The sequence below is a fragment of the Sinohyriopsis cumingii genome, chromosome 1 (genome assembly GCF_028554795.1).
Source record: "Sinohyriopsis cumingii isolate HCF-2022 chromosome 1, ASM2855479v2, whole genome shotgun sequence".
NCBI classification, from domain to species: Eukaryota; Metazoa; Mollusca; class Bivalvia; order Unionida; family Unionidae; genus Sinohyriopsis; species Sinohyriopsis cumingii.
In genome coordinates this window covers 38,284,649-38,300,616 of record NC_142961.1, presented here as the reverse complement: position 1 = coordinate 38,300,616, position 15,968 = coordinate 38,284,649, and the positions used below count along the sequence as shown (strand labels likewise).

The window sequence follows — 15,968 nt, the reverse complement described above, 5'->3', positions numbered from 1 at the left end:
TACATGTTGCCATTATATGAGTACATCAAAAAGAACTTGATGCAATAGCTGTGCGACAAGATCAAAGGCTTTGTTTGATTGGCGGCCGGATGCGAAAATGTACTGATATTTACAGTCATTGAATTCAGAGTCAGAAAGACCCAGAGATGTGCATCTGGTCATTTATAAAAGTACATCAAATAAACAATTCTAGCTTTCGTTACTGTGTTCATTTCCGAATGTATCGGAACAAGTAGTGCACGAGAATCAAGACATGTTGAGACTTAGACAAAATGCCATTCGTAATTTGTATAAGTATTTTGGGGTTAAACGGCAAACTTACGAAGATTGTAATGAGATTCAGAAGAGTGCTAAAGCTGCTAGAATTGATAGTTCGGATAGGACAGTAGCCAAGTGTAAGAAAGTGTGTGATGCCTAGCTTAGTGTTTGGAATAAGTCCTGACTTGGATTGACAAAATTCAGTATCACTCTGATGGATGAACAAGAGCTATTTAAGAGGTACACTGACTGACCATACTTTTTTTTAAATGCAGCTCGCCTTAGCCGGGTTAGTTCCAGTGTTGTAGCAAAATGTATTCATCAATACATCAGTTGCTAGGCCTAGTTTTTATATCAATTACGTTGACAAATTCTTACCCATTCACAAGCATATGTTTTGATAGCTGATTGACCATTAACCCTTTTCCGAGTAAGGTAGCAACTATCAATTTCCTGCATGATATCCTTTAATGATAAAACATACAAACTTTTCTTTTAAGATCAGAATCAGTGATTATTAACTGCCTCGTGTACAACTCTAAGTGAACCATTAGGCCTGACGGGAAATAATGGCGGACTTCGCTAAGTCTGCGATGTACCAGTTTATTAGATTGTCTGTTTTCTAAACTATCGGGCAACTATTTTCAGAAAAATATACAGATCATTGAAAGCAAAGCCAAGGTATTATTTTATTAAAGATTTAACTTTAAAATGCAAATTATGTAGGTCAGAAAACGTATGGGACAATGACATATTGTGGAGTTGGCTAGATGCGCTTTAAAGTCTAATCTGTTTTCTGACCTGACATGTATTTGCGAAAATACGGGAAAAAACAGCAAATAAGGTACTATTTAACAATTGCCTAAAATTACTACAAGGACGTAGACAAATAAATAAACCAAAAAAATTGTGATCATGTCAATGGACTATTTGTAAGGAAGCTATATTATAGTGAGTGATTACATTACAAAACCTCTCCTTCTAAAAATAGATGCACTCACGTTTGTGTTGATTCTGTAAGAAAGAAGGGACTGCAACATTTGATGGTGGGACTCCTATTTTTACCAAAATGGGAGTCCTGGACTCCTAGTTTTAAAATCCTAGCTAGATCTCTGCCTATTATTCCCGAGGCATTTACCACAGATTAAGCATATGGTAGCTATTGTACAACACTCTACCGCTAACAAACCACTTTGCTTACAAACAACTAAACAACAGTACTATATAAACTTGTGGCTGCCGATTACTTCTAAAACACCTGTCAAAGAAATCCCACAAATTATATTGTTTTACAATTATTCACGCTGACTCGTATATTGCCCCGTTATTTACCCTTCCTAAGCGTGTGCGCAACAAACCCCTATGGAGCCTCTCGCTACTGTTCCTTTAAGACCTTCAGTATCGTAATTCTTTTATTTTTTTTACGTAGATTCTTTTCATATTTACACTGAAAAAAAGCTAGCGTGCATTTGTACGATACCCTAGAGTTTAATGATTACTGATTAGCTGAGGGTTAAATACTTGACTGGAGATTACTAATATGGAATATACATGTACCACCGTGTCTCATATAACACATATGGCTGCATTTTCTGGTGGATGGATATCTGTCAAATAGACGCCAATACGTTAAAACATGTTTTTCATTCATTATCCTACCACTTAAGTTAGAAAAAAAATATTTGTTTCACTTCACGACAGCACAAATCTTATGAGCTATGTGGCATCATTAGACATGTGATCTCATCTTCGGCGATCGACAGAAACAATAAATACTGGAAATCAAGGGAAAAAAGCGTTAAAAATTTCAGACTTGGACCTTGGCCCGCAGATAAGCCGACCCCCCTTCTTCCAGGGCTTATTTATTTCCTACATTTTTCGGCTTATATGCGAGTATATACGGTAGCACCTTTTGATAATACAGTCTGTGAAATCTATTAAAGACTGCAACTGAATGTGTCAGTTGTGTGGCAAGGCAACATGAAGTTCAAATAACCACCCTTTGTTACTTGGCACAGAGCAAGTATCATACTTGTGGCTCAATCAAAGGTTGTCTTGTGGGAAAATAAAGACGATGTTACCTTACATGCTAAAAGTGATTACAGTGAAACATTCACTGAAAGATGTACGGTTCTACTTGGCACTGAACAAGTACATATACAGTGCGACCTCGCCATAACGTGCCCCGCAATAACACGAATTTGGATATAATACGGTCATGGCGTGGCGCTCACTGAATGTGGTATATTCATTTGCACATGAAAAAATATTTTTTGTTCAGAGTACATGAAATAGTGTATAAAAAATGTATTATTATTTTGGGGAAGAGATCGCATATGAATTTGAATATAATACAATCGTGGTATGGTTCCTGAAATTTTAAATACATGTATTTGTATTCAATATTTTTTTAATTACGAGAAATAGTGTGTAAAACGTTTATTATCATTTTGGGGAAGAGTGCATATGAATTTTAATATAATACAGTCTTGGCATATCTTCTGAAATTTAACAGCTTCACCAGGTTCTTGAAGTGTTATGCCAAAATAAACATTATTGGAAATGTTACTTATTACTGATCCATGAGTAAAACTAGTAAGTCGTCTTTGTGATTGTCTTCAATTAATTCTGTATACAATCGTTGCTCAAACAATAACCAGTATATGGTTCTTCTTTAACTGCATACACAACCAAGCAGCAGACAATGCAGTGGTTGATAAAATATTCTCACAATTTAATAAACATCAAGAAACTAAAGCCGCCAACAGGTTTGCTGGGCCTTGTGGTGTTATGAGATGCAATCAGTTGACCAGTAAATAATGTCCTCTTTATTAGCTGGAAGTTGAAAGGGTATGAAATAGTACATGTGTTCAGCTTAATTTTTTTTAATAAAAGTGACTTGTGAATATTGCAGGCCTGCTGCACTTAGTTCAGGGGTTTTACTAGTGTATGGGGTTTGCTTATGTACTCGTTATTAATTTTATATTTTTTATAAAATTATTTTACCTTTAAAGAAAAGCAAGTTTACAAATGCAAGTTGTTATCTGCACTTGCACAATGATTAGTATAGTAGTTTTCACACATTTCTTTCAATATTCCCAAAATTTGAAGTAAAAGTTAAATGTATGCTTAAAAGCATGTGTTTATTGTTAATTATTCTTGCTGTAGTTGTTCAAACGAATAGGCATACAAGCGTTAATTATTGGAAATTTACAATGGATAAATGTACACAGAAATGCATATGAGAAAATTTCAGCAGTATGAAATTTGTACAGACACTAATTATTATGAAACTGGACCATGGAATCTGATCTTTTTATACAGGTCTGCTATGAGAGACCACCTATTTTAGAGACCTCTTTTTGTTGGCAGAAGGGGCGGGCTCTCATAACAGGTTTTACTGTATTTAATTAACCCTTAATAATTTAAAATCCAAATAACAAATAATGCATGATGAATACTATCTTCAAACAAATAAACACAGTACGTATCATATATGCAATTCTGAATGGGCGTAATAGCAGGGATATATAAAAGTATTTGAATTCACAGTATTTTTGTGTACTGCAAACATTTTGAGTTCCCAATATTGCCCCTGGGTTATCACATTGTTTTATGTCGCACTTATAAGATGGCCCCTACACATGTTGAATAAAATTTTAAGTAAAAGAAAAGGTAAACTTTTAAGCAAGTATATACAGTAAATGAGAATGGTACCATTGTAATGTCCTATATGGCCATCAAGGCAACTGTCTTGAAAATCTTGTTATATGAAACTGGCTTTACATAGAAGACTTATTATGAACAATAATTGATTCTAAACAAAACATGGTGTAGATGGTCATCTAATATGACTACCATGGTACTTGTCTTTTGTTGAAAACCCCAGTTCAACATATATTTCCATGGGGAAGAAGTATTAGCAAGATTTTGAAGAAAGCAGCCATTGCAACCATACTGACTGTCACATTGACATCATTTTCATTTAGGTCCAACTAGATATTGCAAGAAGTCTTTTGGTGAAAACCCCATGTAAATATGACCATCATTCTAGATTTAGTGACAACATTTTCAGGATCACAATTGTGGTGGCCCTATTTGGGATCAGCACCATTTCCATTTGGAGGTAACTAGACATCATAAGAAGTCATACAGTTAAAGCCCTATATCAGTGTGACTTCCTGCTTAGGAGGTGTAGTGATGACAACTTTTTTCTTCAAAGATATACCTCTGTCTAAACAAGAAGATTATGGCATTAATGGACTTAAATCCTAACACAGCATTATAGAACAGCAAATCTGGCATAATAGCCAGTAAAGTACTAATTTTAGAAAATAAAACTTGCAGAGCTTAAAGTGAAAAAAATGTTTGGAAGCAGAAGTATCCAAAATACAGTATATTTGAGCTGTCAAAAATTGTACATAACAAACAGAAAGAACAGTTCTCAAACTTGTTTAGGCTGGCCAAAGTTATTATGTATATGCCGCATCAAACTTTATGGTGTAAAAGAGGCTTCTCAGCACAGAACAATATTCATACTTAGATAAGTAACAGATTAAGCTCAGAAACAGTCAACAGAATAATGATTACAAAACTAGTGGCAACATCTTTTAAAGATTTTGATTTCATTGGAGCTCTTACAGTGGAGCAGGAAGAAAGAGAGATGGATATTGAAGTGTTAGGTAAATATTGAGCTATGGCCGTTTCCTTCTCCCCCAAATTTTTGTTCTACCCTGCCCCACTCCCCATATATTTGTGACAATCGGGGAGCTCTGCTCCTTTAGATAAAATCCTGGCAACATCTCTCTTTTTAGTTGGACCTCTGGTATCATATCCCGATTGTATATACCTGTGTAAGGGTTGAAACCATTCTAGTTTTAGATGGAGTTCTGTTGGGTTTTTTTAAAGCAAATTGATTTTCTTTTTTTTTGCTAAAATTTCTGGTGGACTTTTTCCATTTTTGCTATTGTTGTAATCTGAATATTTTTCCTGGCTATAATTCAAGTGGGAAAGAAAGTAATAAGAGACAAAGACACCATATATCAAAAGTTAACTATGCATGCAGGAATTTCTTTTTTGCATTTTGTTGAAGTTTTGAGTTATGTCTCTGACACTCTAGACCTTTTGAAATAATTTCATGGCTTCTACAGAATTTAAGCTTGTTGAAAGTGGAAAGTGTATAAACATCACTAAAATTGTCCAGTCAGTAAAAAATCATTTCAAATTGAGCTTGTTAAACAAAAGATAACAGTAAGGAGTTTTTGGGAAAAATTTGGAAATGGATGAATCTGGACTTGCCTGGTGCATGGGCTGCAAGGACATAATTATTGATCATCTGGCGAAAAAGCTTTTCTTAACCATGTTAAAATGAAAAAGCACAGGCATTGAAGATCTGATGTAAAGACGCAGATGTGCAAATGGCAATAACCACCTCACTGCAGGTACCACAAGCTGTGTATTGGAAATTTTTTGTTTTAGAGGCTGATTCCTTCCCTGCTATGTCACCCACATTATCATGTACTGCCACGTCAGGATTTTGCACATAGAACAAACTGCTCAGGCCCTAGATATTAATTATACATGAATAATTACAGTGGCCTCTCTCATTAAGAAACCTCAGTATAACACAGCCCCTTTTATACAGCAGGTAAGTTCATGGATCCCAGAACAATATGTCATATTAATACTATGTATAATGTACACTTGTATAATTCAACCTCAGATATAACATTCTTTTTATGACTCCCTTGAACATATTTATAGTGGGATATTGCTATATGTTATTAAAAGGTTAATTTGAATTGTGTGGGTATCATTTACACAAATAAGAGCATCCTAGAAACAAGACTGAGCAAGAGTTCAGTCCCTTGTGGAAAATACATTATATAATATTTATGCTGTGTATTTAGTTGATCTGTAAGGGTAGAGGATCAGAAAATGAGACAGTTCCCAAATCTTTGCTAGGAATGAATCAAGAGACATGGTCACTGCGCTAATGTCTTTTATTTTTGCAACAAACATTATCATGAATAATTTTTTCACACTTCTTTTGCTTTCAAATAATGACACCATGTGGCATCTGACAATTTCAGAAAGTAAAATGGCGAATTTTTCAGTAGGTTAGGACTGGGAGGGATAGAAATACATAGATGTGAATTGTTTTGTTACACTGAATTCATTTTTATCAGTGGGATTCAGTGAGAGCCACAAGTACACAGATGTAAGTGAAAGTAAATTACTTTACAGTATCTTGAAATTTGGTCATCAGGATAATTAATTTGTTTGTATTTATAATTAAAAATGAATCTTGGTGTTTATATCCATAGGCAGTACACTCGGTTACACACAGAGTGGAAATTGTTGAGGAAGAAGATAAGAAGGAAAGAGTAAGTAATATGCTATGATCTGTTTGATGCATTTTGACTGCCCATTTAATTAAAAATGTAACAGGATGGAATGATTGTGAAGGCACAGGTTTGACCATGACACAAAAAGTTTAGATAAAGGTTTAAAAAATGTATGGAAATGGGAATGGCTGGGCGAAACGTTGATGGAAATTTAGTTGGTCAGTTTTGTGACCTCTGCAAGAAGGATCTGAATTTCAGTAATCACGGTTGAAAGAGTTTGGAACAGCACCTGCAAAAGAATCTGCATACAGAAAAATTGAAGTTCATAAAGCATCTTGAAAAAGTGCAGTTAATTACTACAAGAAGAAAGATTTCTTGCATGAGAGAACAGGCGTAGCTCTCTGTCAGAATATGCGCACTGCATGTTGCCAATTCAAGCACCAGATTGAAAGAAAAAAGTCTGTCTTTGAGAAGAAAAAGAAATGATTGCACATTGATAAAAAAAAGTAAGTGGTGACAAAAAGGAAGGCTGAAGAGATCCTTGCCAAAGCCACAAAAAGAGATTGACTGGCATATTGACAGGTTGTGTCCAGTGGAGAAAAAGACAAGTGAATGTATGGGATTATTTGTATATAGTTGATGTACTTGGGTGTTTATTTTACAGATTTGTTATGAAAAGAGAGAAGTATAATATATTTGCTGCAAAAATTAACAAATTATTGTGACTTAATTACAGTGTGATCACTGACATACACATGAAATAACTTCAGCATCAATAGTATTGGAAAACAAATGTGACTATAAATATTGTGAAATTATTAAAGTCAAGTTGAACATTTTTGGTAAGTTTATTTGTTTTTCAGATGATTATTTTGGTTTATTTTATGATCATAACTTGCACCAGGAGCATTTTTTTAAAATGTGTTTTTGGCTGTTGGCCTTCAGCCTCCTGGACCCCCAAATCACGGGTGCTGCCCCTCAAGACCCCATTGGGGGAGGAACCAAAATCCCCCTTAAATAATTTTCAGATTTTTTATGGAAGACCAAAATCATGTCTGATTACATAACTGTAAAGGTAAATACATGTAAAATCATTGAAAGAGGACTGTGTAAGTTTCACTGCATGGTTTGTGAAGTTAGTCAAGTTTACATTGGGTGAGTATGACGTGCCTTTAAAAGAATTTTGAAACAATATTCTGTAGTATGTCAGAGAATGATTCTAAAATCAAGTTGAATTGTAATTTTATGAACATTTAATATTTGGAGAAAATTGAATTTTATGGTCCATCAGAAGACAGCAAATGGACTGTACACAAGTATAATTTAATCTGCATGCTCATAGTAGATTTTAACTAATATTTTAAATTAATCTGGATGGTCTTAAGTGCTTGATTTTACCGATCACTGCCTTCTCACTTCTGTCCATGTGGGTTTGAGTTTCGAGCTTGGTCAATGTGGTATGTGAAAAACTTGCCAGAAGCATCCTGCAGGTAGGTAGTTGCTAGGGGGCTCTTTCACACCCAGTTATGCTGGCCACCATGTAAAACCTACCTTGCGCTGAGAAATGGCATTAAATCCAAAACTGTGATGACAAATTCATCCAGAAATAATCTGGATGAATATGAAACTAAAAGAGAAATAGAAATACTTTCATTTATACAAGAAATTTAACAGCTTAAAAAACAAACAAACAAGTAATTAGATTGTTTCACCTGGAATTATCCCAATTTTAAAGTGTATAAATGCATAGTAAATAAAAGAATTTACTCTAACTTGATGTCACCTTATGCAAGAAGTGTAATCCAAATTCTCAAATGCTCGACTGCAGTGATTTGTGCAGGAATTCTTCAAACATCACATAGCTTTTGCTAAAGATAAAACTCTAAATTGCTAAAATTAGGGTGTATTTCATACTATGTAGATATTTAAATGGATTACAGATAACACATATCAGTATTTTCACAGAGTTAGTAGCCATTTTTGACAAAGTACATTACACCTATTTTGGTACTGGTATCTTGGGGGGCCCCGAATGGCCAGTTAGTAGCCATTTTTGACAAAGTACATTACACCTATTATGGTACTGGCATCTTGGGGGGGGGGGGGGGCCCGAGTGGCCAAGTGGTCTAAAGTGCTAACCATTACAGATCACTGCCATCTCATCTCTGCATGGGTTCGAGTCTCGGGTTCGGCCATTGTGGGTATGTGAGAAAGCCTGCTAGTAGCTTCTCATGGGTCAGTGGTTCTTTCCTGGGTTTTCCCGGGTTCTTCCTCAACCATTTTTACTGTCTGCCAAGTATAGCCTAACTTATGCTGAAAAATGGCAATTAACCCTACAACAGCAACAACTGCCATCTTGATTGAAAAGCTCGTTCATTGAAGGGTCACACAATTAATCCCTAAATAAGCTACTATAGAATGGATGATTACTACTGTAAATTGTTACTGAATTGTAATAAAATTTGTGATTTAATTCCATACATATTTATCATTTTATGATCCAAGGGGCCATGTAAAAGTGAATAATAATAATTGTGCATGTAAATTCTTATCTATTTATGTGTCTGGAAGTACTTGATGTATAAAATCTGATAAAAGGTAGCAGCAAGTGCAAAATGCATGTCATAATCATTATATATAGGTATTTATCAGGCACTAATTTTTCAGTGGACTTGATAAATGTAATAGGGGCCCCGAGTGGCCGAGTGGTCTAAAGCGCTCTCCGTCACGGATCACTGCCATCTCACCTCTGTCTACGTGGGTTCGAGTCTCGGGCTCGGTCATTGTGGATATGTGAGAAAGCTTGCCAGTAGCTTCTCGTGGGTCGGTGGTTCTTTCCGGGGTTTTCCCAGGTTCTTCCTCCACCATTAATACTGGCCGCCATGTATAGCCTATCTTGTGCTGAAAAATGGCGTTAAACCCCATAACAACAACAATAAATGTAATATTCATTGAAGCTCAACTTCAGATCTGTAGGTTATGGCTTAAAGAGTTTCTCCAGGTAACTTGAACATAGAAAACCTGAACATAGAAGTTAAGAAGACTGGTAATGGGTAATGTCTGCATGTGATGAATTTTCACTGTCCATTAATTAGTTAGTGCTTTTTTTTCTGTAATAAACAAAAATCAACATATACCTTCAAAAGGGCTGACTTCATTGTGAATGGTTTTTATGATTTTTTTCAATTTGCTTCAGTATAATCAGTGTTATACTGTCAGAAACTTTGATGCCTTGATTTTTGTGACTTACTGCCTTGATGCCACAATTCTCATGTTTAAACTGTTGACATGATGCTAGAAGTCTCTTGACTCGCTGTATGATGCAATGTCTTAATGCTGTTCTGATGTCACAGGTCTTGTGATTCACCCTGTAACTTGGTGCCTTGAATCTATTTTAATGCAAGTCACATGACTTGGTACCTTGATACCTTTGTGCTACAATGAATCTCATGACATGCCCTTTGACTTAGTGCCTTGATGCCATTGTGATGCCATGAGCCTTGTGACTTGCCAGATGACTTGGTGCCTTGGTACCATTGTATGCCATAAATCTTATGACATGACTTTCGACATAGTGTGTTGATGCCTTTTGTGATGCCATGAGTCTCATAACTTGCCAGATGACTTGGTACCTTGGTACCATTGTATGCCATAAATCTTATGATATGTCTTTTGACATAGTGCCTTGATGCCATTGCTATCATGCAAATCTCATGACTTGTCCTGTGACTATGTTCCTTGATGCCTGTTGTTATGCTTTGAGTCTCACCATGTTACTTAATGCCATGAAAAATTGAATTTCGAATATCTTTTTTTAAAAGAATTGGCTGCCATTGTAAAGCTTTAAGCTTTGTGAGTCATCCATTGATTTAGTGCATTCATGCTGTTTGATGGCACAAGTCTCATGAGTTTCCCTAAGACTTTGCCCGGATGCCATTGTGATGCCAAGAATTTTGTGATTCAGCCAATGACTTGTTGCCTTGATGCTGTTCTTATGAGTCTCACGACTCATTGTGTACTTTTGTGCTTTGATGCCATTATTTTGCCCTAAATCTTTAGACTCATTCTGACATTCAGTGCCATGGAAAGTTACATTTGGGCTGTTGTTTTCAGTTTTTCCAATGTCTGTATGAATGGATGTAACAATCTTGCTTGAGGATTTGAGGATGTTAATGGTGGTTTTGCATTTGCAAATATCCATTTTACAGTCTCTGCTGATATATTACCTATAAAATTCTGTATCCTCCAGCAGCATCAGCATCCACAGATCTTCATATTCAAGGTTTCTATCCCCGCGTTTTAGTATCCTTCTTTGTACTGTTCAGCTGGGTGTTGAATGGGGGTTTGAATGTATATCACTATATTTGTAGTTAGCTTTGTCAGGTACACTTTTCGAAGAAACTGCAGACTTAAATTTCTTGGAACTATTTGTTATAAATAAACGTCATCCAACTTTTATATCCAGATCTTTGTTTTGTTTCAGGTCATTGACTTCATCAATCACGAAATGGACCCTGATGATAAATTACTTGTGTTTGTTGGCATGAAGGTTAGGTGAGTGGTGTACTGTTTGTTGATTAGTTTATTTAAAACATTTTACTACAAATTTGGATTTTCAAATCTTTTATGCTTCAGAGGCTCCAATTTTTTTTAAAAAAATATCTGACTTGAAACTGTTTCAGGTTTCAATTTTATTAGTAGTCTATTCAAACCATTGATGTATCACTGGAGAAAGTGGAGTTAACTGTACAACATGGGACTTAATCATGTGTTGATTGAATTTATTTTCATCTCTCATGACAATAGCTTCATACAACCATGGTATGGAAGGGTATAAAGGTTCATGGCAGTTGAACTTTGAGAACAATTCAGACTAAGAAATGTAATGTGAGTGTGTGTTTATGTGTGCTTTGAACTAAATCTTTTGGTGTAAGAAAGAAAAGCAGGTTTTCACCTTGCTGTCTGATTGGCAAACATTTTTTATAATGCTGTCTCCATGCTTTAATCATAATGTCCATCTATCAGTCTGTTGAACACTCGCTTATTCACTGTATCCCCTATGGGTGAAAGATTGAGAGTCAAAAAAATCCCCATGGTGTCAGAACTGGGATCCAGATTGAGTAAAAAACAAACTTTGGTGTCAAAACGGTGGGTCAGATTAAAAATTTGAGGGTCTCTGATACGCAGATGAAGGTAAGTGAAACACTGCTTATCAGTGCAACTAGTCCAACAGTGTTTGATGATTGCCGTGAAGTTTGGTGAATATTCTGGGCATCACCTAATTATATGCTTATCAACTTGTCATATTCCTCCTGCAATTTTTTTTTATTTTTACGGTTATACCTATTTTGCCTTGTAAATGTGTTAGTACAACTAATCATGCAGTTTTTGAAGGATTTCCATGAAAAGGGGTTAATCTTATTGCATGCATGCCAACAATTATGCCTTTGGCTTAATCATTATGCTTTTTTTCAGCAAATTACGTTTTCCACAAGACTGCATGGATTGCGCTTTTCTGTTATATTAAGAACTAAAAAATTGATTCAATAAAAGTTCTTGTCATTTTATAATCATCTCTTTAATTTCACTCGTATAAATTTGAGAATATTACTAAAAAAGGTGACTGCAGCGTAAGAAGAGCATGAGAAGACTTGCCTTATATGCTATTTATAGCAACTGTATATGGCTGCATTTCCAAGAAAACAGATGGGTTGGTTCATTTTATTGATAAGCTAGTTAGGTAATGAACCAGTCTTTATTTTTTAACGGCACCAGATATTAAGTGAAATGCAATAGAGTGTGAGTTGCGGATGTTATATGCAGAAAGGTTAGTGTAGATGGATCTTTTCAAACTTCAAAACATGTCAGATCGGAAAAAGTGACAAATCTATGCTGTTTTAGACACTTTAAATGAAGAATATGTGAGTAATGTAATACAACACTCTGAGCACCTGACCATGATTATTGCAGATTTCCAGTTCACGATCATTCAGTGAAAGTTACACATGTAGGCCAGTTAAAATCTAAATGGAGTTCTTAAACCATGAAAGAAAATTGTTAGATGGTAGATGGAACCTAAACAGATTACAGATAAATTGCATATTTGGTTAAATTACCCATTTTAGAAAACTTGTATATGATACATATTGACGGTCAACAGTGTGACAGATATAATGCTTGAATTTACAACAAGCTTTACCATGTGTTCCTGTAGTTACGTCATGCCTCATGCTATTGCCAGCATTTGTATTATTATCAGCCAATGTTAGAATTTGATGTGTGGGAAGAAGTTGACTCATTATTCCAAAATTTGCACACAGCAGATTCTGTAGTATAATTTTACTTTGCTGTCTTAATTTTATATGTAATTAATAAAAGTTTTTTATCCTCTGCATCTTTCATGACAGGGCAGATTTTATAGGTAATGAATTAAAGTGTTCATCAATCTTGGATCATTCATGACATCTAATTTTATATGTAATTAATAAAAGTTTTCAATCCTCTTTTATTACAGGGAAGGTTTTACATGTCAAGTATTTAATAAAAGTTTTCAATCTTGTACCTTTCATGACCTGGAATATTTTATATTTAATGAATACAAGTTTTCAATCCTATATCTTTCATGACAGAGAAGAGTTTTGATGTAATTAAAAAACATTTTCAATCTTTCAATATTATATCTTTCATTACAAGGAAGATTTTATATGTAATTACTAACAGTTTTCAGTCCTCAGTATCCTTCAGTACAGGGCAGATTTTATATGTAATTACTAACAGTTTTCAGTCCTCAGTATCCTTCAGTACAGGGCAGATTTTATATGTAATTAATAAGTTTTCAGTTCTCTGGATCTTTCATTACAGGGCAGATGAGTTATCAAGTGACTTCACCTTGAGAGGAATAAATTGTCAGTGTATCCATGGTGATAGGTACTGTTTCACTGCTTGTTACAGTTACATTTACTTTTTATTCTAGATGTTTTGAATAAATAGAAGTACATCAGGGATTTTGTAAAAGATGACATATATCAGTTTCTTTAACCATTCAGTTGTCTGTCTTCTATTGATTAAACACTGTCTTACTTCCTCAGTTGCCTGTTCCTGTGGGCTAAAGCAAAGAGGGAAATGTCATTTCCATTATTCAGTGGTCACAGCTGCACTTTATGTGGTGTGCTGGTGTAGATGAAGATTTTTATTTAAGAACAGTCAGCTTATGGTAGTGATAGTAAAATATGTAAATGAAAGCTTTCAGGTACATTACTGTTCATTATTTTGACAACCCAAGCACCAGCGACATGGCAGGTGACAAATGTGCTGCCAAACCATTTGACTTTCCAGGATACAGGCACCCTACCTACCAAGTATGCAAAAGTGACATTCTCTTTGAAAAATATTTACAAAATTTCTGACCAATTAAAATCAATAGTTGATCAGTTTCAGTGAACCAATTGCCAATCTTTAGAACAGGTTCCCAACACTAATAAAGACAGCTATCATATGCAAAGAATGTATGGGCCAGAATTCGTTTGTGCCTGCATTACTGTAACCTATTTACACCTCACTAAACAGTGTAACATCCAGTTGTCAGGAGTAAACTCAGGTCTGTGCTCCACTGTTATGTGGGTATAAACCTGTGATAGATTTCAGGGTCCACACTAAGAGATAGTTCAGGCAAAACAGTTTACCCATTGACTGCTCAAATGCATGAGAAAGCAAAGTTGACCACCTATTTTTTCATGTTGATGTCACACTTGTAAACATCCTTTCTGGCCATTGAAAAAGCTTGTGTGTTCTGAGTACAATATCATTTCTTGTCTTGTGTTTTGTGTTTTTAATGATGGTTTATGTATGCAATTATGTTTCACTCTAGGAGATTTCCACCAAAAAATTCACATAAATCCTGAAGAAATGTGAAATTCCATGCATTTGTTGCCTAAATAAGAGCAAATTATTACTCAGTGAAGGTTCATTAGCATATTGCTAGTAAAGGGGAAACAATGTTATTTACATTTGTCCTGCAAAAGTAGAGAGAGAGAACTTGAGTACGTCACCCATTTCAGATAATAGACCATTTTCATGGTTTTCAGACAGCAGTAATTATATTGAATCAAACTAAAATATTTTAATACTTTTATAAAGTTTAATAAGTATTTCTTTTATTTTTACATTATTTGGCTCAAAATTTTAATAACTGACCATTTTAAGTGAACGTTTTGAACATTCTGAATTTTGTTCTTTCTACACTCATTTTTCCCTATTTTCACACCACATCTGCTATTCTGGCAGGGGAGACAAGTCACTCTGTAATAAAATTAGAGTCCAGTGTGGACCCTGGATTTGTGTCGGGCTGGTTTATCACCTGTGAGGCCTTTGAGTCAAACACACAAGGTAATTCATGAACTGACTATGTAATATCAAAATGGGATTTTCACCTGAAGACTAATTATGATGTCTAGTTGCTCCTGAATGAAAATGGCGCAGATTTGACCTAAAATATGGCTGCCATGATGCACATAGTAGAAAAAGTTTTGATTAGTTCTCCTGATTGGATGGCCATATCAATATTTGGTTTGCACTAAATGTCTTCTAATGGTGTCTAGTTTGTCCTGAATGAAAAAAAGTGCTGATCTTAAATCTGATATCGCTGCCACGGTGGTTAAGTTGGAAGTTCTTCTAGTTCCAGAATATCAGAGATGGCATCAACAATTCATTTTAGACTGTAGAGCATCTGTCCCATCAGGGGACTTGGTATGATTCATTGTTTTTTGAATGCAGTGTGTGATAGAATTTCCTGAATGTATATCATCTCATATCTTAAAAGATTCACATAAAACTTGGAAAGTGTTATGATGGTATGAAATTACACGAACGAGTGTCATCAAATAATTGTACTCTTGCAATTATTAGAATTATTGCCCTTTTTAAGTTGGATCCTGATGTAATGATGCAGATTTTGTCAGCACAGCTAGTCGCAGGTTTTAGTGGTTATCAATGAAACTTTTGTTGATTATGGTCATCATGTGCACGTCGAGATTACTGTTCTCTAAATTTGTTTTTTTATGTTTGCAATACTATGTTGTGATGATGTCCATCCAGCTGTTACTATTTTCATTTCTACACAATAACTCAAGTTGTCCGTCATCCACAGTTCCTAGACTTTGTGAATGGCTTGCACTTGAGGTAACAAAGAATGTTGTAGATTTTGAGGTCAGAAGTTCAAAGGTCAAGGTGACTGAATGAAAGAAGATAAATGGTTTCTGCTGTAAATTCTGTGCAATCTACAGTTACCAAACTTCGTGTTAAGTCTTGCAGATTGATTTTGGGGTCCAAAGTTCAATGTCTGTGTGACTGAAAACAGAAAAATAG

General features: G+C 35.1%; 1 protein-coding gene across 1 annotated transcript in view; it reads left to right on the top strand.

The window, feature by feature from the left end:
- LOC149806734 (putative ATP-dependent RNA helicase DDX53) overlaps positions 1 to 15,968 on the top strand; it is a 75,004-nt gene that overhangs the window by 48,665 nt on the left and 10,371 nt on the right. The window contains exons 14-16 of the mRNA XM_089956987.1: positions 6,585 to 6,644; positions 11,089 to 11,159; positions 13,467 to 13,532. Coding sequence (XP_089813113.1) covers positions 6,585 to 6,644; positions 11,089 to 11,159; positions 13,467 to 13,532 — 197 coding nt within the window. The remainder of the gene's footprint in view (positions 1 to 6,584; positions 6,645 to 11,088; positions 11,160 to 13,466; positions 13,533 to 15,968) is intronic.